This window comes from Cuculus canorus, chromosome 3 (genome assembly GCF_017976375.1).
Source record: "Cuculus canorus isolate bCucCan1 chromosome 3, bCucCan1.pri, whole genome shotgun sequence".
Lineage (NCBI taxonomy): Eukaryota > Metazoa > Chordata > Aves > Cuculiformes > Cuculidae > Cuculus > Cuculus canorus.
In genome coordinates, this window is record NC_071403.1 from 86,471,200 (window position 1) to 86,498,954 (window position 27,755).

At 45.8% G+C, this 27,755-nt stretch overlaps 1 protein-coding gene across 7 annotated transcripts in view; it reads left to right on the plus strand.

Moving 5' to 3' along the window:
- SERTAD2 (SERTA domain containing 2) overlaps positions 1-21,388 on the plus strand; it is an 82,452-nt gene extending 61,064 nt beyond the window's left edge. For 6 of the 7 annotated variants that reach the window (XM_054063107.1, XM_054063112.1, XM_054063108.1 and 3 more), the window contains one exon: positions 16,284-21,388. In XM_054063107.1, coding sequence (XP_053919082.1) covers positions 16,284-17,232 — 949 coding nt within the window. In that variant the 3' untranslated portion in view covers positions 17,233-21,388. Of the gene's footprint in view, positions 1-10,644; positions 11,001-16,283 lie in introns of those variants that run through there. The other variant, XM_054063106.1, reaches the window with a different exon arrangement.
- Positions 21,389-27,755: the final 6,367 nt, after the last annotated feature.

Consider the following 27,755-nt stretch of genomic DNA (forward strand, 5'->3'; position numbering starts at 1 on the left):
TGGGGGAGACTTTCACTCCGCTGGAGCGAAGCTGCCATATGGCTGGGCAGGAGCCTCTGGCTGGACCTTCCTAGAGGCTGGTGTCAGGGCAAGGGATTAGCCTGGCTTTTCCCGAGCAGTAGCACGCTCGGGGCTTCCTTGGGCTCTGGCGAGAAGGGTGGGTCATCTCTTGGAAGCTATGGCAAAAAACTCCTTATTGGGATTTCCTTCGAGGTAGGGGAACGCTTGGGGGGAGGGGGAGAAATGCTTTGCAACACTGTTCTCGTTTAGAGAATATGCTGCTTTACTCGTGTCAGTGTCAGGATCTGGAAAGGTAAGTTCTCCGTAAGCGTGAAAATAGGAGTGCAGTTAATTGCTGTCATTTCTCGTATTTTGTAAATCACTGCTAGAGAAAACAGGGCCATTTTTGTTGGAATTGTGCGTAGAGGTTTGTGTACTCTCCCCTGGGACCCTCGGTGGCTGATTTACAGCTACAGGTCAGCTGCCAGTGTAAAATAAAGCGAATCTGCCCATTTCATCTCCGGCGCACCAGAGCTGTTGTGTGTGGCAGTCTGCATCCAGGGAAGTCCGTACTTCTTCGGTTGGTGCTCAATGAAGTCACCAGGGTGGTTCTCGCTGCTGTCAGTGGGTGCTAGATTTGGCCACCGCAGAACAAGCTGTTGCACAAACAATGGTGGTAGAAAGCTTGGGTGCCCCCTAACATCAGTTTTATGCTTGTGTCTTTCAAATAGAGTAAACAGTTTCTATTTGTGTGAATTGAAACGACACTTCCTTTTTATTCCGATTATTAGGGCTTCACCTGCATAAAATACTCAGTCCAGATGAAGGTGTCTGTATTTTATGGGATTTTTTTTCGGGGTGCAAAATTGACAGGCATTTCAGTTTCAATCTAAGCGTGGGGGAAGCTTTTACATGGTGAAGTGAACCATATAAATAGTGTTTTCTTAAAAGTTGCTGCTGCTTGTACTTATATTGCTTTAAGAAATTAAGCAGTTGATTAAGCAGGGTAAATTGAAAGTATCCCTTTCAGCTTGAAGTTAACATGAGTACATTTTTACATAATAAGGTGGTATCTTTGGAATCTGATTTAACATAATGAGCTAGTGGTGGTGGTAGAGATAGGAGGAGTTGCAGTTTGTGCTGCCAGACAGGTATCCGAGAGCCTGTCCAAGGGAATAGTTCCATTGTCCTGAAATATTGCAGCATGTAATGTAACAGCAGTAGATCTCCATCCTTTCCTGACAGATCCTACTTCCGTTTTTAAGTTAGCAAAACCTACTCAGTCCTTTTCTGCAGCAACCAGATTGGACTGCTAACAAATGAAACTAGACTTTGTGCATATTAAAACATCTCTTTTGATTTTCATGTAAAGCTGATTTCTTGCTCTCTGAAGCTGATTAAAAACAAACAAAAAGTTGCTAGCCATAGGTTCTTCAGGTTTTGTCTGTAGATGAAGCAGTCTTAAAGAGCATTAAATATGTCTGTAGGTGCTGATTTATGAAGAATTGTAATTGTATTCCTTTATACATCTGTTCTTTTTAATGGGAAAGATGAAATAATGGCAGTTTCTCAGTGTTTTCATGAAAATAATAATAAATAATCGAAGCACTTGAATTGTCTGCCTGAGAGGTATTAAGGAGTTCAAGATAATGTCCTAATATCAAGGAAAACATCACATTTTATATTTTAAATTCTTTTTAGCTTCCATGAAGTACAACAGATCTTATGCAATGTCTGGTTTGAAGGTTTTTGTCATCATTTACACCAGCTGCTTTTATTTTTCCAATAAATAATGCATAGGGGAAAAAAAAAATTTAGGCACTCTTTGACTTTTTTCACACTGATGTAAAACTCTCCTGGCACAGTTTGTCTCTGGCAGTGCTAACACCAGACAGGTGATCCAAAATACTTGTGACTATTTTTGCTTTTATGTAACATCTTAAAGTCTAATCTGTCAAGCAAGGAGAATGTAGTACTTTGAAAGTGTAAGTAGTCTTCTGGTGATTTACTTTTTATAAGGGCTGGTTAGGAAGAGAGACACCCTCTTTTAACTCAGCTTTATATGTGTAACCGGTTCATGAGGAGACAGCTCCAGTTGCAACGGTTCCTTAACACACACACACACACACACACACACACGCAAATCCGTGCCAAAATCGGCAGCTTTCAATTACCAAGTCCAAAGATCAGGAGTGTACCAAAGGAGAGAGCAAGGTCCAGCTTAAATGTAAGCAGGTTGGCAGTAAGCACAGATCTTTAGAGTAGATGAATCTCTTCCTAATTAATAGTTTGTAGAAAATTGAATTTGCCAGTCTGAGAACAGTGCTGGTTTCTTGGGGGGGATGTAATTGCATGTTTTCTGTCACTTGTTTTATTTCTAAACTTGGATCAGTCAGAAAAACTGTACTGTCACAAACAAGTGGCTGTATATTGTAAATGGAGAGAGACCCTCAACACGTGTTAGTCAATTTTTATGTTTACTGTAGTGGAGGCTTCAGGTTTGTTCAGCATTACCAGTGCAAACACTATAACAAAAAATAATACAACAATGCACATGTGGGGAAAGAAAGCCCTGTAAATGCAGTGCTGACTTCTCCGTTGGGTGTTCCAAGCTGAACTCTAACAGAGCTGAGCAAAACAGAGACCAAGGCAGAGGTTTTATGGAAGAAATAGGGCTGCATGTCCTGGGTCAGTACAGCACTGATCCCAGCAGGATCCCTGTCCTTCATCTTAAGGCTTTGTGGGGTATGAAGCAGTGTGTTGATGTACAGAATAGAAACTGCATAGAGAAGTTTACTTCACTGATGGCTCCCAGTGAATGTGTCAGGTGCTTGGTGTTATTGCAAGGTGGCCAGGAGGAGCTGTGAAGACATGTTAGACTGGCAGCAGAGAGATTCCTCTGGCGCGAAGAGGAGTTCCTAGGTGAGGAAGAGCTGATTTGGGGGGCATTTCCAAAGGAGTATGGGGCTAGTCTCCAGGGACATTGAGGAGCTGGTAGTACAGCTGCATTTGTCTTCAGAAATGGCTTTCAGTCACGATGAGGAGCAAGGTGGCTTAAAAGAACCAAAGAAGCAGTGAAGTCACCAGAGTGAGTTTTTGGTTTTTATGTGTCCCTTCTTTGAGAGTGGAGGCTTAGCCAGCTCAAGTGAGACAACAGCCACCACCACATCAGAGTGACTGTGGATTTGGGCTGTTGCGGTAATATTAAACTATGCTCAAAACTCTGTGTTAGGTGAGTTTAAACTATTATTCTTCCAAATAAGGGGCCAGGCTCAGTACTCTGGTTGCTACATAAAATCGTAGGTGTTGCCACACAATGTCTGAAGTTCCCAACCTATATAACATGATCGGTGTTTTGAGGAGCAGTAGGCTTGAAGAGGAATTTCTCATTAGTATCACTCTGGAATTGAATTTTAAGTGACGTTAAATGATATGAGTCTTGGTCTGTGTAATTATTAGGAGCCAAAACTTGTTTACTTTGCTTTCACACCAGTAAGAGGTATTAGATTTCACCTGACAGCTTCTGCTTCCAGTGAAGTTAGAATAAAAATTGTATTCTTAATATAGTAAAATACAAAGAGAAAAGTGCGAATGTGGATTGTTTTCTTAATGCTATTTTTAAAACTGGGCGGTAGTATGGAAGTAGCAGAAGAAAGAAGTTCCCATTTCAAAGGAACTCGTGAGTTAGTGGAAAGATTTAAACTCAACCTAAAAGTTGCTCGGATGATCTGTAACGAATAAAACGGTGTTCTTGATCCCAGCTTTTCAGTTTCCCCAAGAAGCCCTTGTGCCATTTGAGCCACACGCAGGTTTAGTGGAAATGTGGCAATTATTGGATGTTTTGTACAATTTCTTATAGTTGCCTGTAACATTCTTCTGTTTAAAACTCCTGTCGTGCCAGGCAGGCAGTAAGGTTGAGTGAACTGTGCTATAGAAAGAACCACCCAGGACTGGAAGTAAACTATGCGGATATATGTTGGGGTGGAGGTTGAAAGGAGCGTGGAGGGCATATTTGAAGCAGACTGTGTAACTGCTACAGCAGGTCTGACTAGTTTGAAATGCCTAAAGGCAGCTTTGTCTTAACTTCAGGTAGCTGCAGAATGAAGTTCTAGAACCTAATTCAGAAATACATCATCATCTTCCGGTCCCTCCACAAACTCTTTACTTTTCATGTGTTTTTACAGCCAGTTGTTCACCCTTGGAAGAAGCATTTAATAGGTACAAGTACACGTGCTTGCATATTATTTGCATATTTTAAAAATATACATTTCATCAAGATAGGAGACTGGCATTCATGCGCTACCCACAGGGTTTTTTAAACAGTGGTAACATTTTTCTTTCTTATCACTCTGTGTGTGTGTATGTGACAGAGAAGCCACGCTATAAGTACTTTTTGTATAGCATGATTTGTTGCTGGTCGGTTCTTGCCTGTTGCTGTGTAGGAGGAGGGACTTCCACTTTATTAGTCAGTGCTGTGGTCGGAGGGGTTTTGACCAGGACTGCTTTCATGCTGGCTGTCCCAGGGGTACAATGACCTGCTTAGGTTACCCTCCTGTGATCTAGCTCACAGTCTCCCTTAACCTCCCACTCCATCCATTTGGCAAAATTGGATTTTCTAAACTAGCCTTCCCCTCTCCTCCCCGAACTAAAGTATTCCAGAAATAATTTGCGAATGAATAGTCGAGAGAGGATATTTTTTCTGTGTGTAACACACAGCGTAAAGCTTCCTGTTGCTGCTGTGCTTCCCCTTGCTGGCAGTGGAACATACGTGATGTACATGTGCTCTGAAGTTTTTGGGTTTTTTTAATTGTGGGGAAAATCGGTGTAATACTGTCTTGGGTGAGGTGAATGTGCTGTGCCTGACTGAATATGAAATGAAGTTGAGGACATTTCGTTTGTTTCCTGATCCTTCTGTGTTTTCCACTCCCAATTTCCAGATACTTAGTTTGTGGTTAAGTTTCTTGTTCCGTGTTGATTGACCTGTATGAAGCCTGCTTCGAAATAGGGTCTTAGTACACATGTTGTTAAAATATGCTATTAAAAGGGTGTCCCCATGCATGTTTAAATGATTTATTTGAGAACGTTTGAATTACTACACATAGAAGTTAAGTGGATCCGATGGTGGCTCTTTTAAGAGGTATTGCTTTGGTGTAGTAGTTTTTATTGTGAAATCAAGCAGGTGCTGCCAAAAAATGGGATCTTTTTCATCTCTAACTCGTAGCTGTTACGGGTTGAGAATAGTTCAAGGCTGGCCAAAGTTTCATCAGTTTTCAGAAGGCTCCTTCTCTGAACATGAAAACACATGCTGTATTTCAACAAACTCAAGAGCTTTAGTACACTGGACTGGAAGGCCAACAGTTACCATCTTCTCTAACAACGCTTAACATCGTTTTAGCAAACTTTCTTGTCAAACTTCAACTACTTCTTGTTTGTTTGTTTGTTTTCACTGGTGGTGGAGAAATGTCCAGCAACTTTTCCACCTCTTTAAGAGAAACTTGGGGATGGGTAGGCACTTTTTCGCAGGATATATTTGTATGGCAGTGTCAATTTCATTTAAGCAAAAGTGTTGAAAGCAACTCACATGCTATATAGCTGCTTTAAAAAATGCCAGGGAAATGCCTTTCTTTTCTCCTTTTTTAACTTTCAGTAGCAAAAAAAAAATAGTTAGTGAATAAAACGTGCAGGCCAGAAACTAAAATGACTTGTCATTGCCGGGGTGCATGTTGCATTTTGCAGTGTACATTTCTTTAGAGGTTGTTTTTTTTCTGGTCTCTTCTTCCCCCCTGCCATTTGCTGCTTTTCAGTTTGACTGTGATAATTTATTCAATACTGTTTTCAGAGCAATAACCTACTTTTTGGCAAGCCATTCAGTTCTTTCCACAGCGGTGTGGGTATCTCCCCCCTCCACCATGTGTTTATTAAGGGTCTACGACAAGGGGGAAAAACAAGGTATCTTTGGGGAAAAGATGCTATGATGCTCTCGAAATAAAGGATTCGATCAAAGTAATTATACATACACGAGGAAAAAACTCTCTCTTATTAGACACAAAGGGGTCTCGTCTCTCTTGGATGCACACACAATTCTCATTAACCTTTGTAGGAATTATACACATCCAGTGAAGATGGTTCCAGAGTACTTGGTCCCTACGTGCACTAAAAATATCATCTAGACCGTGACATGCGTGTGCCAATAGAGATGTCTTGTACAATCTACACAATTTTGCTGAAATCTGTTGTTCAGTGCGACGTTGCAGGGGAGGATGGATGTAGAGCTGGTCTTGCTATTTCACCATTCTCCCTTAGAGTCTGACCAGTAGCATCTTGTCATTACAGGCATGTAATTTTAGCAGTGAAAAGGGAGCATATGTTTGTTAGCCTGTGTCACTTTCTGGTGGCCACACTAGCTCTTTCAGAGTGTTTTGAATTTAATTTACTGTTCAGGTGCCTCTTTTTAGTCAATGCTTTAGCTGTGCTGATGCCTGCTGGCTCTGCAGTGGGAAGAAATGGAAGGCAGTCAGCCCTTGGCTGAATTGGGCCCTGAAGCAGTACGCAGCTGTCTTAATTGCTGTTTCTCCACCACTTGAAGAGATTATATCCCATATTCTCCTGATGTGGAGTGGCATATACTGGTTCCAGCGCAGCTCCTTGCCTTCTGGTGGGGAGATTTCATCCTCCGTGGTCCTCCTTGTCGGACAGACATCTGCTTCAGTGCAAGGAGGCCCGGAGTGCCGGACTTGGGAAAAGAAACTGTGATGTGGAGCAAGGGGAGTTTCTTGTCTGGTCACCGGGAGGCTTGTGCATAGAAGCCCTCACATATTTTTCATGTGACAACAAAGTCTGCTGAATAATCAGCTAATCATGTAATAATGTCAGAGAAGCTGACCTAGTGCTGTGCCTAGTTCTACTTACTGCACCTCTGATTTCCTGCTACTGATGCCCAGGTGTGTAATGCAGCTCCTGTCCTTCAGTTGTCTAGCCTGTGTGTGGGCAGCACAGTATAATTTGATTCATGCTTGGCAGGCCTGTCTGCTTCCTTAATGCTGCCATGTGGAGACCCAAATTTCAGAATAATCTCATCCCAGCTCTTTTGGGTGGCTCTTAGAAGCGCAGAGTCTCAGCCAAGCTGATTCAAGTGAGGAGGCTCTGTTGTTGTAAGCAACCAGTACGTGCAGCCACCCGAGGGAAGGACTTAAAGAGGATTCAGCACAGAGGTAACCCAAGGAGAGGGCAACTTTGCCACGTTGTTGAAAATCTCTCTCCCTGCTGTGGCTAACTCTAAGGAAAAAAAGCTTCCAGCTCCCTGCTGTGGCTAACTCTAAGGAAAAAAAGCCTCCAGAGTGGAGGGGAATCCTCCACTCCAGTCTGGCACCAGGAAGGGCCTGCTGGGACTGGTGGTCAGCAGGGCTGCGTCTGCAGCAGGTCTGTGGAGGGCTGAGGCGGCACTGGCAGTCAGAAAGCTTGTTTCATAAAACTTCCAGTTAAGGGCAAGACCAAAAAAGGACAGACTGGGGTCTTGTTTGCATCTGCTGGGCGCTGTTGTCAGGATGCTGGTGGGAAGTCCTGTCTGAAGCAGAACATGTGAGAATTGGCATTTTGGCTATGCAAGACCGTTGCAATACAAATTACTTCTGCTGGGCAATTCAGACCTGTTCTTTTTTTCTGGTAAAGACAACCACCTTGATGCATGTGAATAAACCTGTTCTGGATAAATGTTTTCTAGCCTCAATATGTAACAAATATCCCCTTTCTTGCTTCATCCTGAAAAGAAGTTGTCAGGGTTGCTCAGAGCTTGTGCTCTTGACTTCAGCCTTGCAGCCGGTTCAAAATACAGTTAGCGAGCTTTCCCCACACAGAACCTGTGCTGTCTTTTTCACTTTCTGATTCCGCTAGGGTAGTCTGTGATGGTTTAACAAGCTAACAAGTGCTCAGCTGATTTAAACTTCCGCTACCCTGATAGAATTCCTAATATTATAAACATCCTTAATAACATGGCTATAATCTAGAAAATCTGCTCTCCTTTTTCCAAACAATTACTTAATGAGGCAGTAATTTATTTTAAACTATTATTTATTGGAGCCCATTCCAGCTTTATCAGACATACTCTGTTTGGTGTGCGCTGTTAGTCAAAAACATTAAAACCGCACCACTTCTTCCGAGGGAACATGTCACATTTAGCAAACTGACAGCATTAGAAACTGTTTCCAATTTAATGGAAGCACGTTTCCTGCAAAGCTTAACACACTATGGAGTTGGACATCGCCCTATACTGTGGCTTTGCATGGTAAAAGAGCTGAAAACTGAAGTCAGAAGTGGAGTTTGTAGTTGTATTTTTTTTTTGTTTTGCTCCCTTTTGTTTTTCAGAGAGCCTTCTAGCAGGGCTTCAACAGGCTGCAAGTTTAAGAAACTATCAAGAAAGTAATGTGGGCGGCACATGTAGAGCTCTCACTTGAAACGCAGTTTCTGATCATTAACAAAGAGCAAGAGCTTGCTTTGCCCTCTGGGCCTCAAATAGTACAGTATGCAACAAGGGAGAGCAGGCAAGGCACGAGGATGGAAACAGTAGGATCAGATTACAGTTTCAAAATATCACTGGAACACGTTGGCTGGCGTTACACTATTGACTGGCTTTATAATTGCATTGCTTATTTGCTAGGAAGGCTTCACCTTACTTTGTGATTAACATGGATGCTCCTTCAGGGACCCGGGAACTCCAGACTCCAAGTACCGAAGCCCCTCGAGAGCTGTATTACTTCAGATGCTCCTCAAATTGAGGGTCTAAGCTTCCTCTGATGGTTTGTCTCCTCTTTGCTGGGAGGTTTCCTTGTGTAGACTCTAGCTCACTGCTGCTTATATTAACCTTTGAAAGTCACCCACTATGGTTTCCCTTCTTATTTTGATTTTAACTTGAGACTAGAAATGATCGCTGTCACTCAGCTTGCAAATTGCTCTCCCCAAATCTTCACTTGCCAGTGCCTAAAGTGGGGGGCTAAAGCTGTGATTCTTGTTAAATGCAGAAGTTGGATGCTTCCCGCTGGGGTGCTGAGCAGCTTTGCTTGCCCCTCTGCTTCTTCTGGAAGAGACGAGGTTTACCCATCCACCACAGGAGATGAGAAGAGTTAGGTCCCTATAAAATACACGTGAAAAATACCTGCCACTTACAGTTAGTGCTGGTACTGACAGCCTTGCAGCAAAGGCTTGCGTACGTAAAACCAATTCCCTGTACTCTTGGAAGCACAGAGCTACTCAGGAGGCTAATTTTTTTATGTAGCTCTAAAGGAAAGGTTTGTAAGTGCTTATTAAACCTCACTCAGGTTTGGGGGTTGTTTCGGTTTTGTTTTTTTTTTTTTTCTTAAAAAAATAGCCAGAATTAATGTAAAACAATTAATGGAATTAATGGAAAACAAACCTTGTAAATGGAAAATGTCTGAGCTTTGGATCTGAAGAGGACAGAAGCCCCAGCACAGCTCTGTTCCCTGTACATCTAGTCTAGGGTTGGGGATTTTGTTTTGTAACTCACGTGTGATACAAGATCCAGTTCTTACCAGGCGGCAGTTGTCAGGGGTCGTGTCTAGCCACGCAGCATGGATGTGTTACACTCAAACAAGTAAAATCTGCATCAGATCCTGAGGAGCGGCCTTGTTTAAAAAAAAAAAAAACAACAACCAAACCAAAAGCCATACAACCCGTCCGTGCGAGCCAGCTGCAGCGTATTGAACGTAGCTGTGCGTTACTGCATGGTACGTGCTGTACTAGCTCCCAGGGATGCTGCTGTACCAGGATTTAAAGACCCCGATGTCTACAAATGAAATCATCAAGGAGGTTGATTTGCATCACATGCTGGCTGTTGCCCCTGAAAGTCCACGTTGCAGTCCTGGAGTTAAACCTCAGCACCTGGGCTGTTCAGCATTCTTCCTTGTTTCCAGTGAAGCTGGGAGGGGATGCCAGATTTATACTGGCGTTCTCCTCGACTGTTTCCCTTCCTTTCCAACTCTGAATAGGAGGAGGATGCCTGCGCTCTTGGAGGGCAGGCCAGCTGTCGCGGCAAGGTTTGCTCTGCTTTGCCATTTGCTCTGCTTTGCCAGGATCCTGCAGGTCAAGAAGCATCATTCTGCGGTGGCTGAGCACGTGATCCTACCCCCAAGGAGGTCTTCCTGAGACACAGCCTTCTGCTGTAGCCTTGGGGATGTGGAAACAGATGAGGAAAGAGAATTTTACCTGTTAGCCTACCTAATTCTAAAGGACAGATGCTTCAAAGTTGTGGGGACTGGTTCAGGTGGTCTCTCAGGCAGCACGGAAATGCCTTGCCGCAGCCTAGTGTGCCTGTGCTAGCTCAGAGGCTCTAGCCCCTCATCTTACCTAGTTGAACCCAGTTGGCACAAAAGGCCTTTTAATTTGGTCCTGCAGCTATCTATGCCAAATCCTGATCCTGCTGAAGTCAGTGACAAAACACTCATTGACTACCGTTGGGCCAGGGTACAGCCAATGCAGCTCTCAAGGATGAGGACTGAGGGATGGAGGAGAGGAAAATAATATTTTGTGTGCCAGAAATGACACAGAAAGCACTTGCGTAATTTACTGGATAGAGTCTCCAGGAAGCCCTAGTGAGGTTCGTTTACACCTGAGGTTTGGGAAACTTTCTTTTGGGAATGAAATATGCAAATTCAGTGCTCTTTTGTGGTTTGGGGGACTTTGCATTACTTTTCTTCACATATGTGTGTGAAGTAGTGTTTCATTTTCATTCCCCCAAGTTGTCGTTTTCTTTCTCTCCTCCCCCCCGTGGTTTTAGTTACCCAGGATGTCAGAAAACAACGGATTCTGCTTTAAACACCACTTTCTGTACAAGCCCCCGCTGCTCACATATCTCCTCCAGCTTTTGGCTTGGCTGCGTGGGAAGAAATGGTTGTGTGTGGACACAGTGGTTTGATGAACATGGTCTTCGTTCTAGAAGTGGACATCGCTATACTGAGCTGTTCATCTTCTAGACTGACTTATAGGGTGGTGTAAGTAAATGAGTGAACACGTGACTTCATAAAGATCCTTTTCCACCATCCCTCTTGGTGTTTAGTTCCTCTTTCTTTTTTTCCTTCCTGTCTGCCTTGGTGAGCGGGGAGGAGGGACTTAGTGGGTTGTGGAATTGATTTCCAAGAAAAGCCCTCAGTCTTTAGAGGCATTTTAAACTGAACGGTTAAAAGCCTTTGAGAATTAACGTTAAAGGATATTGTTATTATTGGTAAGATGGCTAAATTGCTTATTCCTCTCCATTTTTATAAATCCAGCGCTTCTCTATACCCAACTTCCAGTTATTAAAGGTTTCAAAAATAATCCAGCAGTGACAAGGTGTAACTTCTTAAGTACAATCAATAAATACAATGCTTCTCTCACGATGTGCACATACCCCTGCCCTCTGGAGAGCGAAGGATTCATCACTAAGTGGGCATAGTCAGGCATTGCACAAGCTTTTCTGTGTTTAATCGATGATGGTTGACTCCAGAGAACCACCCACTCCAGGCTGAGTATCTCTTCTGTGGAGCCCCAACTGCATTTTTTCCAGCTCTGTCTGAAGAGCATGCAGAGCCAGTAAAAGGAAGCTAAATGACATGCAAATGAAAAAAAAATATATTACTTTTGTTTTTCAATTAAGAAAAGCCAGTTCCCAAACAATGCTGGTGTTTCTCTGGCTCTGAGGCACATGCAGTTGCCCTACATGGGCAAAAAAGCAAGTTGAGTCTTTTTCAGCAACAATGGTTCAGCTTTTGGGTCTGAGTCTTCCAGAGCTGGAGGATGATATTGAGGAACATCTCCAAGTAGTTCCCCTTGCCCCAATACAATAAATGTAGTTTTTCCGCTTGCCTTTCTTCAGCTTTCTGGTTCCACATACCAGTAACATTGGAAACTGGCATACCAAAACCCCACAACACCCTTTATTGAAACAATAATAAAGTCACATCGCTCTCCACTCTTAACACTTGACCCCACAGTGATGTTTGCTGGCAGACGGATAGAAATGCAGCAGAAGTACATCTGTCTGAGATTGCTGCTCAGCCAAAATAGATGCGTCCCTCTGTAGATGTGACCCTTTGTCACTGCCTGTCCCATCTTTCATTTTGGTGGGTTGTCGTAGTCTGTCTGTCTCCACTGTGGCCATGTGACTTCCTAGGTTAGCTCTGTGTTTTGGAACTCAGGAGGGTGCAAATACATCTCATTTTGTACCGATATTCAGCCAACCCATAAGTTTGGCGTTTTCATTCTCCCAGCAGGAACTTTGACTGGAAGGGCTTGGAGCAAAGTTTTTGAGATGAACAGAACTGAACCAGATCAAATGTTGGCATTGTACAGCTTGTTTGGTTTTTTTTTAAATGTTGTTCAGTATCTTAGCACTTATAACATCAGTCTCTTCAATGTAGACATGAAATTTTTGGTTAAAAGAGGGAAGACATGGTTTGAACTGTAAACAACAAACAGGCAATGTTGTCTTAAGCTCTTGTGGTCAGAAGCTATAGAATTCCTGTATGGAGATGCGGAGAAAGGCTTGCAGGCCTGAAATCGTACCTGTTTTTACCAAGTCTATTGGTTTGTCTAACTAGATACCACCTCCTTGCTTTGCTTAGAATTAATGAAGTGATTTATGGAAACTGGAAGAAAATGTTTTTTACAATTCGCATTAGCATGCCAGAGGAGAAGGGGATAAAAATAAAACTTTATAAAGCTGAGAGTCTAGTGGTGCTCATTTGAGCCCCTTGTTTAGGGGAATAAAATCCCCTTGCTGAGGCCGATATCTTGCTTTGCCCACTTAATGGTTAAACTAGCTTCAGAGAGCATTTCTGGGGAAAAGAAAACTGAAAGCTGTGCTGAAAAGCTAGTAGGTGAAATTGGGAGTTGCCTGATCTATTTTATCTTTTAAAAGGACAAGTTCTGAACCAAGCTTAATGAAGATCGGGTGAGATGTGAAAGCTTGACAGTCACACATACAGGAAACCTTGAATCATTTCTGAGCTTCCTGGAAAATGACGTAGTGAGGTTATTGCCGTGTTTACTAATGATGATCCCATAGTTCTAAAAAATGTCTTAACTACCAGCCCCTCAATCTTGGATGCAAATGTGCTCAACTGGGTTCATTCAGTGCTTGCTGATGTTCCCTGACAATAAAGCTAATAAGCGAGTGCAGAGAATGGAGCGTGGCCACACAAATGGTCTGTTTTCTTTATCACAAGGAAAAAGGTTTGCTTTGAGCAGTGGATATTTTTATACGTTCCTGGCAGAGCCTGACAAACTTCAAAACTCTCATAGTCCCTAGGCCATTTAAAAATTTCTCCTTTAAATAGAGCATTGCGGAAGGAGCATTGGTATGTCTTTGGGACAGTCTGTCTTTTTCAGGGGGAGGAGGTAGTACCAAGGGACGCAAAGCTGCTAGCTCTCTTCCTAACCCATTGCTGTTTCGAAAACGTGCTGGACTTTGGCAGGGTTTTCGATTCTTGCTAGCCTGCTCCTTCCTTTCTTGCTCTAAGTGGAAGGAAGCACGTCCGTCATGAATATTTGAAGAGCAAAGCACCCCTCCCCACCCCCCCAAACCCATGTGCACGGCTCTGGAGTAGTCCAGGGAAGTGACACTAGGGAGCAGAGGAAAACCAGACTTCAGCAGTAGTGCTAAATTTCAGAGGTTTTGTTCACCCGAGATTCCAGGCGCAGGGATGGCTGGTAGCTGGCCAAGGAGCTTGGATGGCAGCCTACCCGTTCCTCAGCACTGCTCAGCTTGCTCCCTCCCCCTAGCCTTTCTTTTTTTTAATTGCATAATATGCTAGAAGATGATCTGGATTTGGGACTTATTTTTAACTAGAAAAGGCTCACTTCCCCCAATCTGATTTTTGATTTAACATCCAGCAAATGCTTTCTGAAACCCTTTTCTTTTTTTGCTTTGAAACTCTTGACTCCTTTTGCCCCCACTCCCACTTTGCAAGGGTTCTTTGCTTTTAAATGTTTGTTAGCCATTTGTGGGGGTGTTTGCAAATCTTTAGCTGCTATAGAACCAGTGCCTGATGATCAAATGGATGTTAGACATGCCTGGTGCAGTCATTTCACAGGTATGGATCTCGTGGGGGGAACTGGGAATTGTACTGGGTTACGGAAGGCAAGTTTTTGTCTCCTAGACGATAGCTAGGCAATAGCTGCATAATAAAGCTCATACAAGAGGAGTCAGGTTTGGGGCTGAAAATCTATTTATATGCCTATTGCAACTTCTGTCTGGGTAGCTGGGGCTGGAGAGCATGTTCCACTTTAAAAAAAAAAAAAAATTGGGGCAGAAATCTTCTTGCCATTTTATTTGCATTTTGTTAAATGGAGGGAAGCATGCAGGGATGAACAGGGGACTGTCTGCGATCCTGCTGTAAGGATGACTGTGGTAGTGCTCCAGCATCTCACTGCTCTACCTGGCAGGATAAGAGAGGGAAGCCAAATGTTTACCCTAAGATGTGAAAGCAAGCCAAGCCTGGCGTGCGGCTCTGCAAAGCCTGCAATCCTACCCCTGTCTCCGCAGGATTTACCCTTGGCTGATGTGATGCAGCCCGTGGGACAGGCAGGTGAAGAATAGTAATGGCCTCTGCCTCTTCTAGTTTAGATTGAAGTATGATAGAATACCTTGTCTGGTAAATTTGGTCCAGGCAGGTAGTGCAGAGAGAGTCAGGGGGAACCAGCCACCTTGCACGCACTGAAAGAAAGCACCATGCTCTTTCACCCAAGTAATTGTGGCTATTGCGAGAAACCAAACCCTGGCTGCTCACTGAATGTGGGTGGTGGCATGGGGCAGGAGGTTGCTGACCCGAAAGCCATCCCCATTCAGTTGCATAACGTTAGTTTGTGACTCTGTCACAGAACAGCAATTCCTTCATTGCTTTGCGTTTAGGGGGATCTTCAGAAAATAACGGTGACAAAATGAGGCTGGGAGTGTGCTGTGTGGAGGAGCGTTTCCAGGCGCTCTCAAACATCCTGGAAGAGACAGTGATAAGGATGGAACATCTACATACTCTTAGTTCAGATACAATTTATGATGTGGGGCAAGTTTGGTAAAAACTCCCTTTGTTTCCTTCTTCAAAATCTGACCAGGAGAAAAGCACATGCATTTATGCTGCTTTTTGTTCTTTAGAAAGCCCTATGGCATTCTTTTGTTCTCAAATGAAACTTGACATGGACGTAGTCCTGACTGATGGACACACTTTGGTGGGGGACAAGTGATAACAAATGGTGCATGTGGAGCAACACGTCCTATCTCTAGTGCAAAAGCTATTCTGTGTGGCTAGCAAGCTCCTGAAAGCCTTACCAGAGGGGGCAAAGGTAGTGGTGAGCTTGAATCCAGTGTTCCCACATGGATTCAGTGTGCAGGATGAGGGTTGCTCCTGGGGCTGGTTCCTGGAGTGGGGTGGGGTGCTCAGCACTTCAGGAGACACCAGACTCCTTTGAAGCTTTCCAAGGCAGCTGCCCTTGTCCTCAAACTGGCACTCGGGCACAGTCAGTCCTCAAGGCCCAGGCTGCAGCAGCAAAGTGTAGTGCAGAAAATGGTCTTGGAGATTAGACAAAAATACCGAACATATCATCTTCTCATCTGTAATTTGTTGAATTCTGAGTGTAATAACTGCATTTCCTACTCTAGTAGTGTAGCTCCTAGTTAAATAAACCCATGAGGTCACATATGTGTACATCCTGATATGCTGAAGAGCTGAATCTTCCCGACTGTTCCAGGAAGGTTTCTCTTGGTGCATGATCGCTTGAGCCTCACTCCCATTCCCCCCATGAACAAATTTTTGAATAAAAAGGGAAATTCATTGTAAGAACCTCAGTGCATCATGTTTGTATTCCCAGTCATAGTACTGCATCAGCCAGGAAATTTAAAGAAACGTTCAATACACTAGCTGTGGCTTGTGCACCTAGAGGAGAGATTTGGGGGCCATATCCGTAACATACACAAATTTGCTGCCACAAGCGCACAAAGGCTTGAGATTTATAGATGATGTTTGCATTCGTGTTTGAAATCTACCATCGTGGCTGTGCTTTAACAGGATGGACCAGAGTGCTGTGTTAAGGCAGTTTCTGCTTCCTCATCATGTTTCTGTGGGCCAACTTCTGTGAGTTATTTATGTGGACAGATTTCCACTTGGGACTGTTGGGGTAAGCGAGGAGGGGACAAAGCGGCCAGTCTGTCCAAACCGCATGAGCAAGGGAGCGAGTGGACTTGGAGGGAAGGAAGCGCTGGCTTCAAGCTTTGCTTGGCTTCATTGATCTCGTTTTCCTTTCAGATATATGTTGGGGAAAGGAGGAAAGCGGAAGTTTGACGAGCATGAAGATGGGTTGGAAGGCAAAGTGGTGTCTCCTACTGACGGTCCCTCTAAGGTGTCTTACACCTTACAGCGTCAGACTATCTTCAACATTTCCCTTATGAAACTTTATAACCACAGGCCGTTAACCGAGCCAAGCTTGCAAAAGACAGTTTTAATTAACAACATGTTGAGGCGAATCCAGGAAGAACTCAAACAAGAAGGCAGCTTGAGGCCCATGTTCATGACCGCTTCGCAGCCCACTGACCCTCTCAGTGACAACTTCCGTGAGGCTCAGCCGGCGTTCAGCCATCTCACCTCCCAGCCTCTTCTCCCCACTGACTTCGTAAGCACTACGCCTCTGGAGTCTTGCCTCACCCCAGCCTCTTTGCTCGAGGACGACACTTTTTGCACTTCCCCGACTGTCCAGCATGATGGTCCGACAAAACCACCACCTCCTGCTCTCCAACCAGTAAAGGACAGCTTCTCCTCAGCCTTGGACGAAATCGAGGAGCTTTGTCCAGCACCTACCTCTGCAGAGGCAGTAGCAGCCAACACAGCAGCTGATGACTCTAAAGACCACCCCAGCGAGTCCAACATTCAGAAGCCTGAGGGCCTCCCGGAGAGCAGAACAGCCGATTCGAAACTCATGGACTCGCTACCTAGCAACTTTGAGATAACAACTTCCACAGGTTTCCTCACAGACTTGACTCTGGATGATATTCTGTTTGCTGACATTGATACGTCCATGTATGATTTTGATCCCTGCACGTCTGCCACAGGGGCTGCCTCAAAAATGGCTCCTGTCTCAGCGGATGAGCTCCTAAAAACTCTCGCTCCATACAGCAGTCAACCAGTAACTCCAAATCAGCCTTTCAAAATGGACCTCACAGAACTGGATCACATCATGGAGGTGCTTGTTGGGTCTTAAAATATAGAAATATAGCAACTTTTTTTTTTTTTCTTTTAATTTCAAGTACCAGTATATACACTTGGTAGTATTTCCATAGTCCCTCCCACCCCCAGTTCACAGCACTGTGCATGCGTCCTTGCTTGCCTTTTTTGAAAAGAAAAGGATCACACTAGTTTTTGCTTCAAGCAGAGTTGGAGTGCCTTCATCCATGTATGACCACTTCTAAAGTATTTTTTTTAAAGTGGTTCCTCAAGGAAGACGGAATATCCTGGTATAGGAGAGAATATGTATTGTAGACAATGTTATTACAAAAAAAAAAAAAAATTGTAAAAGCTAAGCACAAGGATTATGTTGGGGAAAGCTGTAAATTGCATGTGCATATTTGTCTATTTTTTCTATAAGTTTTATTGCAAGAGGTAAAAAATTTTATTATTTAGATAATCTCAATACCATTTTAGCCCTGTATAGGTTGACTTAGCAATTCAGCCTTTTGGAGGCATTAACCTGCTCCTCTTTAAGTGTTGCATTTACATGGCTGTTTAGAAACTGCTGCCCAAATTTATTTTATATTTTTGTACAGATTCTGCAGTTTATGATATTGTTTTTTCTAAAAACAAATGCTGTTTATACACACAAAAAAAATAGCTATTTTGATAGGATTTGCTCACATAGTTCCTGCATAATTCAGATGTACAAGAACCACTTGTACTTTTATACAGAGTTGTAATGTTTTATATGTGTATGGTGCAAAGAGAAAATTGGATCAAATAAGCCTGCAGTTGGTTTCCCTGAATGCAAACAAAGAAGTGCTTTAAGAAAGGGCTGGGAGCTGCTTCTGCAGGAGTTTCACAAGTGTTTGCTCCCTGCTGTACCACTGCGCACTACTGTGATTCCTGAAACTTAGAGCCATGTCCTTTTCCAACACCTACGTGAAGCAGTCGGCAGGAAACAGTTGTGGAACTTCACCTGGAGAGGTCTGGAGCGCCGCCGTGGCTGCAGCCCCCGAGCCCGCCCGCATCCCTGTGCCGGGCCATCCATCCTGTGTGCCGCAGAGCACCCTTACACGGCAGTGAATCAGCACTTCCTCACCCAAAGCTCCAGGGAATGATACAGAGGAGGAACGTGCCTGTTGCTCACTGAGAGCCAACCTCGTGGCAATCTTCCCAACCGCCGGGCGTACACACAGAGCAGGCAGAAGACTGGCGTTGACAGCATCCACTTGCCCTTTCTTGGAGCATTTCGCCTTCCCTCTCCCCACCTCACTGTGCTAAGTGCTGAAAAAGGCAACTTCAGTATTACTGCAGTGAAGCTCATCTCTTACCTGCACTGGATGGACTTGCTTTAATATCCATTGCTGTTAAAACTGGAGCCAGTCGTGTTACATCACTTGGCATCTCGTATAGGGTTGGTTTCTTGTATCAACTGTGTTACCTGCTTTACACTTTATAGACCTGTTTTACAACGAGTATACAGACACAGCTTTCTATGCATGGTCCCCTTCCCCATAACACCTGAGAAGTCTTCTCATTACTGCACCGATAGCATTTTTTTAAGTTCATTGTGGTGTACATTTAATTTAAAAAAATATGTTTGCAATGTATCATGCCTATTGCTGAAGTCGCTATGGCATTTTAGTTCTTCAATGGTACTTTAGCTGTTGAGCGCTGGTTACAACCTATATTGTTGACATGCCTATGGCTTCTTTAGGAATAACTTTTATATTTATTTAAGAAATTTTAAATTATGTTTTACGTCATTTGGCAATATTCAGTCGGTTCTGCTCCCTTCTTGTCATGGAAGAAATTGGGTCTTGTCTGCCTTTGAAGGAGGCAGCTTTTTCTAAATTGGCACTTTAAAACAGGCCATATATATTTATTAGTATATAGATAGATAGATGTTACATAGATATGCACACAGACACAGCATAAAAGCAGATATGTTTTGCAATGAAGGAACGCCTAATTAAAATGAAATGCGTCGTGTAGGTGCTTTTGGCTCCTAATTCCATCTGCCAGGGTGAGATGTGGGGCTGGGGGAGAAGGGGGGAACTGTCTGAGGCAATGGGTTTGCTTTTTTCTTTTTACCAAGCTGAACTTGGTGAAGCAGCGGGATTCTGATGGATTTGCAGTCATTTCCTTACACAGACTAAAAATATATATATTTATATATATAAAGTTACTGCTTCAAACCGACAGCCATTGACCAAGAATAGCTTTAGGGACCATCGGCGGTGGGGAAGGTGGGGGGGCGGGGCTGCTCTGTCTAGCAGCTAGCAGCGATGGGATCTTGCTCAGCCGCACTCCTCACCTGTGCTGGAAACCAGCCCTGTTGGATTCGCCATCTCTTGTAACTGGGACAGTGTGGGGCTGCCCTTGTTTTGGGATTACTTCTGCATTTAAACAAATACCACATACCAGGGAAAAGTCCACATCAGCACTGGTTTTGGAAAGCTGTGCTGTTGTTTAAGTGTGCCGAGTTGAAGTTTTTGTATCCTTGGAACAGGAGTCTAGCTCTAAATCCACTTTACCACTTGGAAGATCATGTCTGTGTATCCTTGGTGCTGAAGTGCTTGTCCTGTGGCGGTGTCCTTATGGGAATCCCGTGGGACACAAACCTACTGGACACATGGGATTAGGCGCAAGGTTAGCGAGGCTGGTGTTGGTTTGTAACTGCAGCAGGCAGCGGCTTCCTCCCCACACGGTCACTTACTGGCAGTAGTGTGGTCTTTGCCACCATCCCAACAGCAGCCACACGTGGAACATCTCCAAAACCTACACCAGGGAGGGAGATTGACATAATGTGCAATGAAGTGACAAGATGGGAGCAGAATAAGAGAGCTTTGGATTTGAAGTGATTTTTTTTGTTTTTCATAAATTATTTATTCTTTTTTTTTCTTCTGTAAATATATTTATTTTATTGTGAAGCTAACAACACCTGGATTGTAACATGTACAGAATGTATGGTAGGAATGTATTCTCTTGTAGGAATGTAAATCTGTATGAAAAAGGGTATGGGAGGCAGATTCTGAGAAAATTAACTGAGTTCCAGTCAGGATACGCATGGTTCACATGACTTTTTTATTTTCTCCACTCTTTCTAATATGGGTCTGGTTGTTTGAAATATGCAAAAAAAGGTATGGATGAGGGTCGGTTTTGAGTTCAAAATTAGGGTTTGCTTGCTGGAGTTCAAACTCCCCACATTGCTCTCTGCGTCTGACCAGCCGGTCCTCAGACACCACAGGTCCCCTCCAGAGCCTGACGGGACCCGCACAGCCCCATATGCAAAGGAAAGGGAGCTGCCCTCTTCGAGATAACGTCGTCGTTGAGCAGTGTCATATGTAAATGCATCAATCTGGCACCTTCCTTGCAGCCAGCCAGAACAGCAAGACGGGAACGCCACCGCCTGAAGCCTGTATCACTGCAAGAATAAATTTGGGCCTTGCGAGAGGTAATTTGGTTTTTTCTCAGTGCTGTGTGGCAATAGCCTTGGTTGTTTAAAACCAATGTTTAGAATCCAAAGTTTACACTTTTATCACCATTAAATTGAGTAAATCGCAATGGGTTCCTGCCTGACAAACGGTTTAATTCACTCTGGTGTATTGTGAACTTTTTATTCTCATTACAGGGTTTCTTTTGGCCCCCCCCTCAGGTTTTAGTATCCTGCTTCTGTGCAAGTTGCTTTCAGTGCTTCTTTTAATTAATGAGACTGAACATTTTTAAATAAATTAGTTCTTTTTTAAGCACTTTTCCTTTTTCTGAAAATAAACCTAATGCAAGTTCTGGAACCTCATAAAACAGATTGCAGATAAAAATCCAAACCTCAACTCCTATCTAGTTCTGAGCGTAATCCATACTAGTGCCTGCAACGGCCAAGATTCTGGAAATGGTGTAAATAGTGTGACATGTTCAGTGCATGGTTGTTTGAACAGGGCTTGTTATTGTCAAAAAAAGAAAAAAAGAAAAAAAAAGAAAAAAGGCTGTATTTCCCCTTCCCCTCCCACAGACCTTAGAGCTGTGCCTTTTCTATGCAATATTACAGACATATACATCTGAAACCAGATTACTGTATTCACATGTAGGTATGGGCTGTAATCAAAAACAATTGGACAAATGTACATGGAAATGAGCAGTCTTACTTTTGTAGTTTTATATTATACAATAAACGATTAAAATAAATCCTGGCTTTTTTCTTTCCCTCCACAAAAGAGGGTGAGCGGGAGACACCAGCGGCAGCAGGCGGCAAGGGGCTGACCCCACTCTGCTGTATGGAACAAGAGAAACGTCGCCATGTGGGAGGCCCCTTCCTGGCGTGAGGCTGCTGTCCCCTCTCCAAGCATGTCCTGTGGCACTCGCAGTCCAAGCAGGTCCAGGACTGCTGCAGCTCTGAGATGGACCCTATGTTGCAAGCAGCTTACCAGGGTGCAGCTGGGCCAGCCAGGAGCTGAATCCTTCTGGTTTTAATACATATAATGCCCTGTCCTTTAGGGCATTAAATCGCAGCAGGAAACATCCGATACCTCCATCCACTGCTTCGTGTATCAGTGCTCTCTTCACCCCCTCAGGTGACTGGTGTTTGCTTTCAGGGCCAGCCTGGAGGGAGATCTCGCCCCTGTTTTCAGCTCGAGCCTTTTGTGGCATTAAAGCAGCGCGTGCAGCCCAGGAGCAGGGTTGGGCTGGCCCCAGCTGCAGTGCACAGCAAGTGAGTCAACACCCTCCTACTCCCCCTGCCAAGCTCTGCTTTGCCAGGCTCCGACACCCACAGAAATGCTCCATTTTGGATTTACAACAAACCAAAAACCAGGCAGAAAAGCAGCAAGGTTTCCCCACTGCGAGATGCCGCACATAGCATCCGCGCTGCAGCGAACTGGCTCACGTTACCAGTGCGGCAGCCAGCAGCGGCAGCTCAGGGCTCTGTGCACCAGCTGCCACTTGGGGACAAATGGCTGCGGGGACATGGGAAGCGCAAAGAAAGGAGAAGTGGAAGAATTAAAAGCCAGCCCAGGGCCTGAATTTCTGTGTTGCTCAGCAAGCACTGTGCTCCGAGAGGTGCAACACACCTGAGACGGTGGTGTGAATGCTTCCACCGTTCCCTTTCAGGTATCACAGTGCACTACCAGCTCCCCTACTGACATTTCCAGTTCATGCATCAACCTGGTGCAGGACATGTGTAGATGCCACTGTTGTATTCCCAAAGCTGTTCGGGTTTGTTACCACTTAAGAGCTCATTTTTGCACTTATGACTTGTCAGTAAGAGACCCTCCCAGCCCAAAACATCAGAGCTACATGCAGAGTCCTGCTTACCCCTTCCTTATGCAAGTGGCTTGCCACCTGCTCGAGACCTTACAGCTTTCCAGCTCAGCGAGGGCAAAACATTGCTCTGGGCTTTTGAAGTGGAGTACACTTGCAGAGAGCCAGAGAGTGGAATGCATCTGCCTCTCACATCTGTCCCCACCTGCAGTGGACAAGACTCACATCTGAGTTGTCTTACCACAACAGAGGAGAACAGCACTTACCGTGTTTGTTGGGGTGACAGGAGTCTGAGGTGCCCTCAGGAATGAAGGAGTGTCCGTCCATCTCGAAATGCATCTCTCCACGTGTGCTAGAAGTGGAGTGTCTAGTCAGGGCCAGCACAGTGCTGAGCAGTGGCTCCTGGCCCTCACCCAGGAGGGATAATGCTCTTGCCTCTTGCTTGCAGGTCTGACCCAGCCCTGGAAGGATGCATGTTCCTCCCCTTGTTGACAACAGGAGTGAGCCGTGCCCCTCACATCTTGTACTTGGCAGAGAAAAGCCACTGGGGGGAAAAAAACCCTCTAGCCACAGGCAATGCTTTGTAGAGCCGCTCTGAACCACACCTCACCGATCAGCTGAGACAGGTCCATAGGGATGCTGGCTCAATGGCTGAGCTGTGCAAAGAGCTGTTTCTCCATGGTCCCCCTGTCCCTTTCCACTTTACCGCTTTCTCCTAGGCTCCATCACCTCTGCTCCTGCTGAGCCCGTGATCCCAACTGCCTCCATCGCTGGTGGTTACAGTCTCCTCTCTCTGCCTGTTCCCTGTGTGAATCATCTGCCTCCTCTCCACGCAGTTCCTTCCTTCCACAGCTCCTCTCCCTTTTGCTGAAACTGCCTTAGCAACTAGCAGCAGGCCAGCAAGATCATGGCTTTTTCCTTCCACCCGCCATCTCTCCTTCAAATGGTAAGATGGCCAGAGAGTGAGAAGGAGTCACCAGACCTCGCAGGCTATGGCCACAGTAGCCAGTATCCCTACCTATGGGCTGGGCACACCTGCAGACTTCCAAACCTCATCCTCAGTGACTGATACTCCAGCTGCTCCAGGGTCATGGGCAGGGACGTTTCTTCCCAGTTCTCCTTCCCTCTCCCTTTTGCAACTGACACGTTCCCAGTCCCAGCCAATTTCTCCCCAAACCTCTCCAGATCTAGAGCATCTGTCAGGGAAGGCACACCATGGAGCACAGGAGGAACAGGTTTTAAATCGCCTATTTCTACGAGGATTTCCTTCCATTCTTCTGGCCCTGCCTGACCCACCTCATGCTACTCTCCCTGGACTATTTCCTCTCCTTTTCCCCCTATTCACTGGGCTTCCTCCCCCTCCCTCTTTTGCTCCCCTCGCTTTCTCTCCCTTGTGCAGTTTGGCCTACAGCCTTCATTACTCGCTGCCTTTGCCTCTCCCTTCCCGATGTGAGCAAGGATGACCTGGATTTTGTGCTTGTGCCAAGCTCTGCATTTATTGGGGCAGGGGAAAAAGCCACAAAACCCTGGAAATTTGCTAGAAAACAATACTTGGGCAGGGTAACATCAGTCTTGCTTTCCCTGTGTCCTGCCTTACAGCTCACATGGGGAAGAGATTATTCGGGCTGCTCCAAACAGAGCTCACGGCATTGCTCAGCAGAGGGAATGCGGCCAGCCGACTCCTCCTGCTCGTTCCTGCCTGTGCTGGGGCAGGAGGCATGGAGGGACAAAACCTCCTTCCCTCCTTTCCAGTGTGGTGTCCTACCAACTGCCTTTTTCCTCCCTCGGAGCTAAGAACCCTGCAGCCAGGGGGACACCTTACTCCAGTCAAGGGTTTTCTCCTCAATCCTTCAGCCTCGTCTCTAAGCAGGCTGCTTCTCTTCCCCTGCTCTGTCTAGGGGGAAAGCTGAGTGAAGCAGATCTGCCTGATATGACCTCAGGTTAGGTAAAAAGCAGGAGAACCCACTGGGAATTTCAGCCTTAGGGCCACGGACCCAGGGACCTGGGAGACATGGATGATGGGGGGCTTTGGGTCCTGACTTTTAGCAGAGGCAGCAGCACTTTCAAGCGAGGCCAGGCAGCTGGCTCGGAACTGGAACACGAGGGGCTATCAATTTCAAGACAACCATTTTTAAGCACAGCGGGCTGTGGGGCTGGGAGCAGATCAGGAAAAGGCCTGCAGAGGCTGCCAGGACTGCCCACCACAGGGACGTCTCTCCCATAACGGTGGCACCAGTCACTGTGGCAGGTTTCACACCTCCAGCAAACATGAAGAAGCCGAATGTGTTGCTCTCTGAGGGTCACTTCAGCCCCTGATGGCTGCTTCCAAACAGAGAAAACAGACAAGATAATGCTCTCATTTGGGGGATGAGGAGCACCTTTTCTCAATTTGGAGAACACCTGTCCTGTTACTCCATTTTTAAAGCAGGGGACCACCTGGTGCTAGTGCATCAGAACATCTGGCTTCCCTCCAGGCTACAAGCATGGACTTCCCGTGAATCCAGCTGCAAGGACACAGCTTTGGGCTACACCAGGGATTGAGGAAGGTCCACTGAGCTGAGCTGCCAGACCTCAGCTTTCACTGGATGAAAGAGAGTAAGGTCTGGACCCAGGTCACATCCCTCAGGAGGAAACGCATACAAATGGGAGCAGGAGAGATTCCCTAAACCACTCCGGGGCTGGCCAGCACGGCCCAGAGATCGTCCAGCTTCAGCAGCAAGACCTATGGAGCTTTCATCCAAGGAGGGGCTTGGAGGTCAGGACGGGAGCAGCCCAGCTCCAGGATCTCAAAGCCTAATGGGGGTTACCTGTGTGTCCTAATGGCCTCCATAAGCAGCAGCTGCTCTGCCTCCTGCCCTCTGATGCTGCCGAACAGGGAGGAAGCAAAGCCCAGGGTACAGCGTCAGCACAGACCCGAGCTGGCCATGCTCCAGCGGCAGCAAGGACGTGGTTCTTTAGACCGGTTCCTCCTGCTGACGAACCTCCTAAGCACACTGACTCACAGCTGCCTTGGCCAGGGAGGGAAAACTGGATTTTGCTGCTCTGGGAGCCAGGTTCCTTCCACTTTGCAAAGAAAAAGGATTCACAGGGAAGCAATAGGGCAAGTGAGCTGGGGAAGAGCTGAGCCTGCAGTTTGCTCTTTTTGATGTCTCAGATGCAGGCGACAGCTCTGGCAGCAGCGATGCTGGCAGAGAGGCCACCCCTGTTTAGATGTCCCCTCCCCGTTACTTGGCAACAGCCTCAAATACAGAGAGCAGAAGCAGCACTGAGCAGAGTTCAAAACAACACCTCCAGCACTACAGATTACTCCCCAAACACCACATGACCTCGCCAGTCTTGCTGCTTACTACTGCAAACCTTTTTCTGGATGGTTACATTTGTCCAATCTAAATGAATAACCCTTATGCAACAACAACAAAAAAAATCACCTAATCACCTCAACCACTCAGCTGAAAACTTAATGGGTCAGGGAGGACCAGGACACTCAGAATTACTTGTAGAAAAGAGTACGGCTACAATTTGTACGTCACCACTGCTTGATGGGGCAGTGCCTGGTGTGTAGCAGCTCCGCCACCGACAGCAGCAATACAGAACAACAGCCAGCACGTCTGTAAAGATTGCAAGCTGCTGACAGAGTCTGCGGGAACAAAGTGAGGGCTGAAACGTGTCCAGTGAATCATCCACTACGAATTGGTTCAACCAGTTTGAAGTCCCACACCCGAAAGCAAAGACAACCTGGGAGTGTGTAATCCCAGGCAAAGGAGTGGGGAGACAGAGAGAGAAATGTGCTGGGCAGTAGGGACGGCTCTCCGACCTGGCCCTGGAGAAGAGCTCAGAGAGACAGCGAGTCTCAGCTTGCTCCCTCCTGCCAGGAACTTACTCCTGCCCCCCATCCCATGGCCCATGCTCCTGCCACAACCTTGCTCCTGGCACAGCTACTCCCCCTGGGCAGGAGCTGGCACCTGGGGATCCAACTGAAGCCTTGAAACAGCTCCCCGCAGGGAATGGAGGCACAATGGTTGAAGTGAATGAGGGAAGGAGGAAGACTCCAAGGGATTGGCACTTGCTGAACTGAAGTGTCCTGGGAAGGGATGTGATGAAAACCGGCCTTTCCCTAGTCCACAGGCTGCACCTGGGGGGGGTCGCAAATCCACTTGGTTCCCACTGACTTCATCTCATGTCTCAACCTGAGCCAGAGTCAGCATCCTCCAAAGGTGGGGATAAAACAATTTAATAAGGAATACTCCTCTCCAGTTAATCCCAGCCTGGCCCAATTTCCCAGGACTGGAGTATGCATGGTGGCTCCAGCCTGCCCAGCACCTGTGCCCAAGTGAACTCAGATCTATGCACCATGGCTGGGGGCTGAACCGCACCCTGGCTGGCTGGCAGATTCCCCATGGGACAGGAGCACAGATGGAAAACTGCAGCCTTGGGAGCACTTAACACCCTGCCCCTGTATTTCACTGCTCTAAGTGATAAAGAAGGCCTTCACCTGAGAGCATAGAAGCATAAAATGGCTTGGGTTGGAAGGGACCTTAAAGCCTATCTCGTTCCAACCCCCCTGCCATGGGCAGGGACACCTCCCACCAGCCCAGGCTGCCCAAGGCCCCGTCCAACCTGGCCTTGAACACCTCCAGGGATGGGGCATCCACAGCTTCCCTGGGCAACCTGTGCCAGTGCCTCATCACTCTCATAGTCATCATGACTAGACATCACTCCTTATGTCTAGTCTAGGTGATCCATCAAGAGTGCAGCTTAAATTAAGATTTAAGATGGATAGTGGGAACAAATCTATTCCATGCAACTCCTTTCTCTCCAGCAGACTTGCCATCTGTGTGCAGGACTGACAGTTTCTGGTTACAGTGGGTCTCTAGTGCAGGAATTAAAATAAACTTTCTTCTACCGGCTTCAGTACCTGCCATCTGCCAATAATTCTTTATGCAAGGAAAATGTGCCCTGCTGGAAAGAGTTAAAATAACATTGTTTAGATTGTATAAAACATGAATCCATTTATTTTTTCAACCAGAGTAACCATAGGAAAAGCACATTTTAATTGTGGTTTTGATGATGGTTAACCCTGAAATTGGGGACTTGATCTTTTCTTGACGATTGCACTCATCTTTTTAAAGCACGGCTCTCCTTGAAGCCAAGCACAACTCTGCCGCTTGAAACCAGCTCTCGATGTGATGCCTTTCCTGACACAGCCAAGTCTTCAAAGAGGTTAACCTGCGCCTTCAGCGCAGAACAGGTCCTGCAACTGTACAGTGGCCAGCAAAGTTAATACTTGCCACGCCA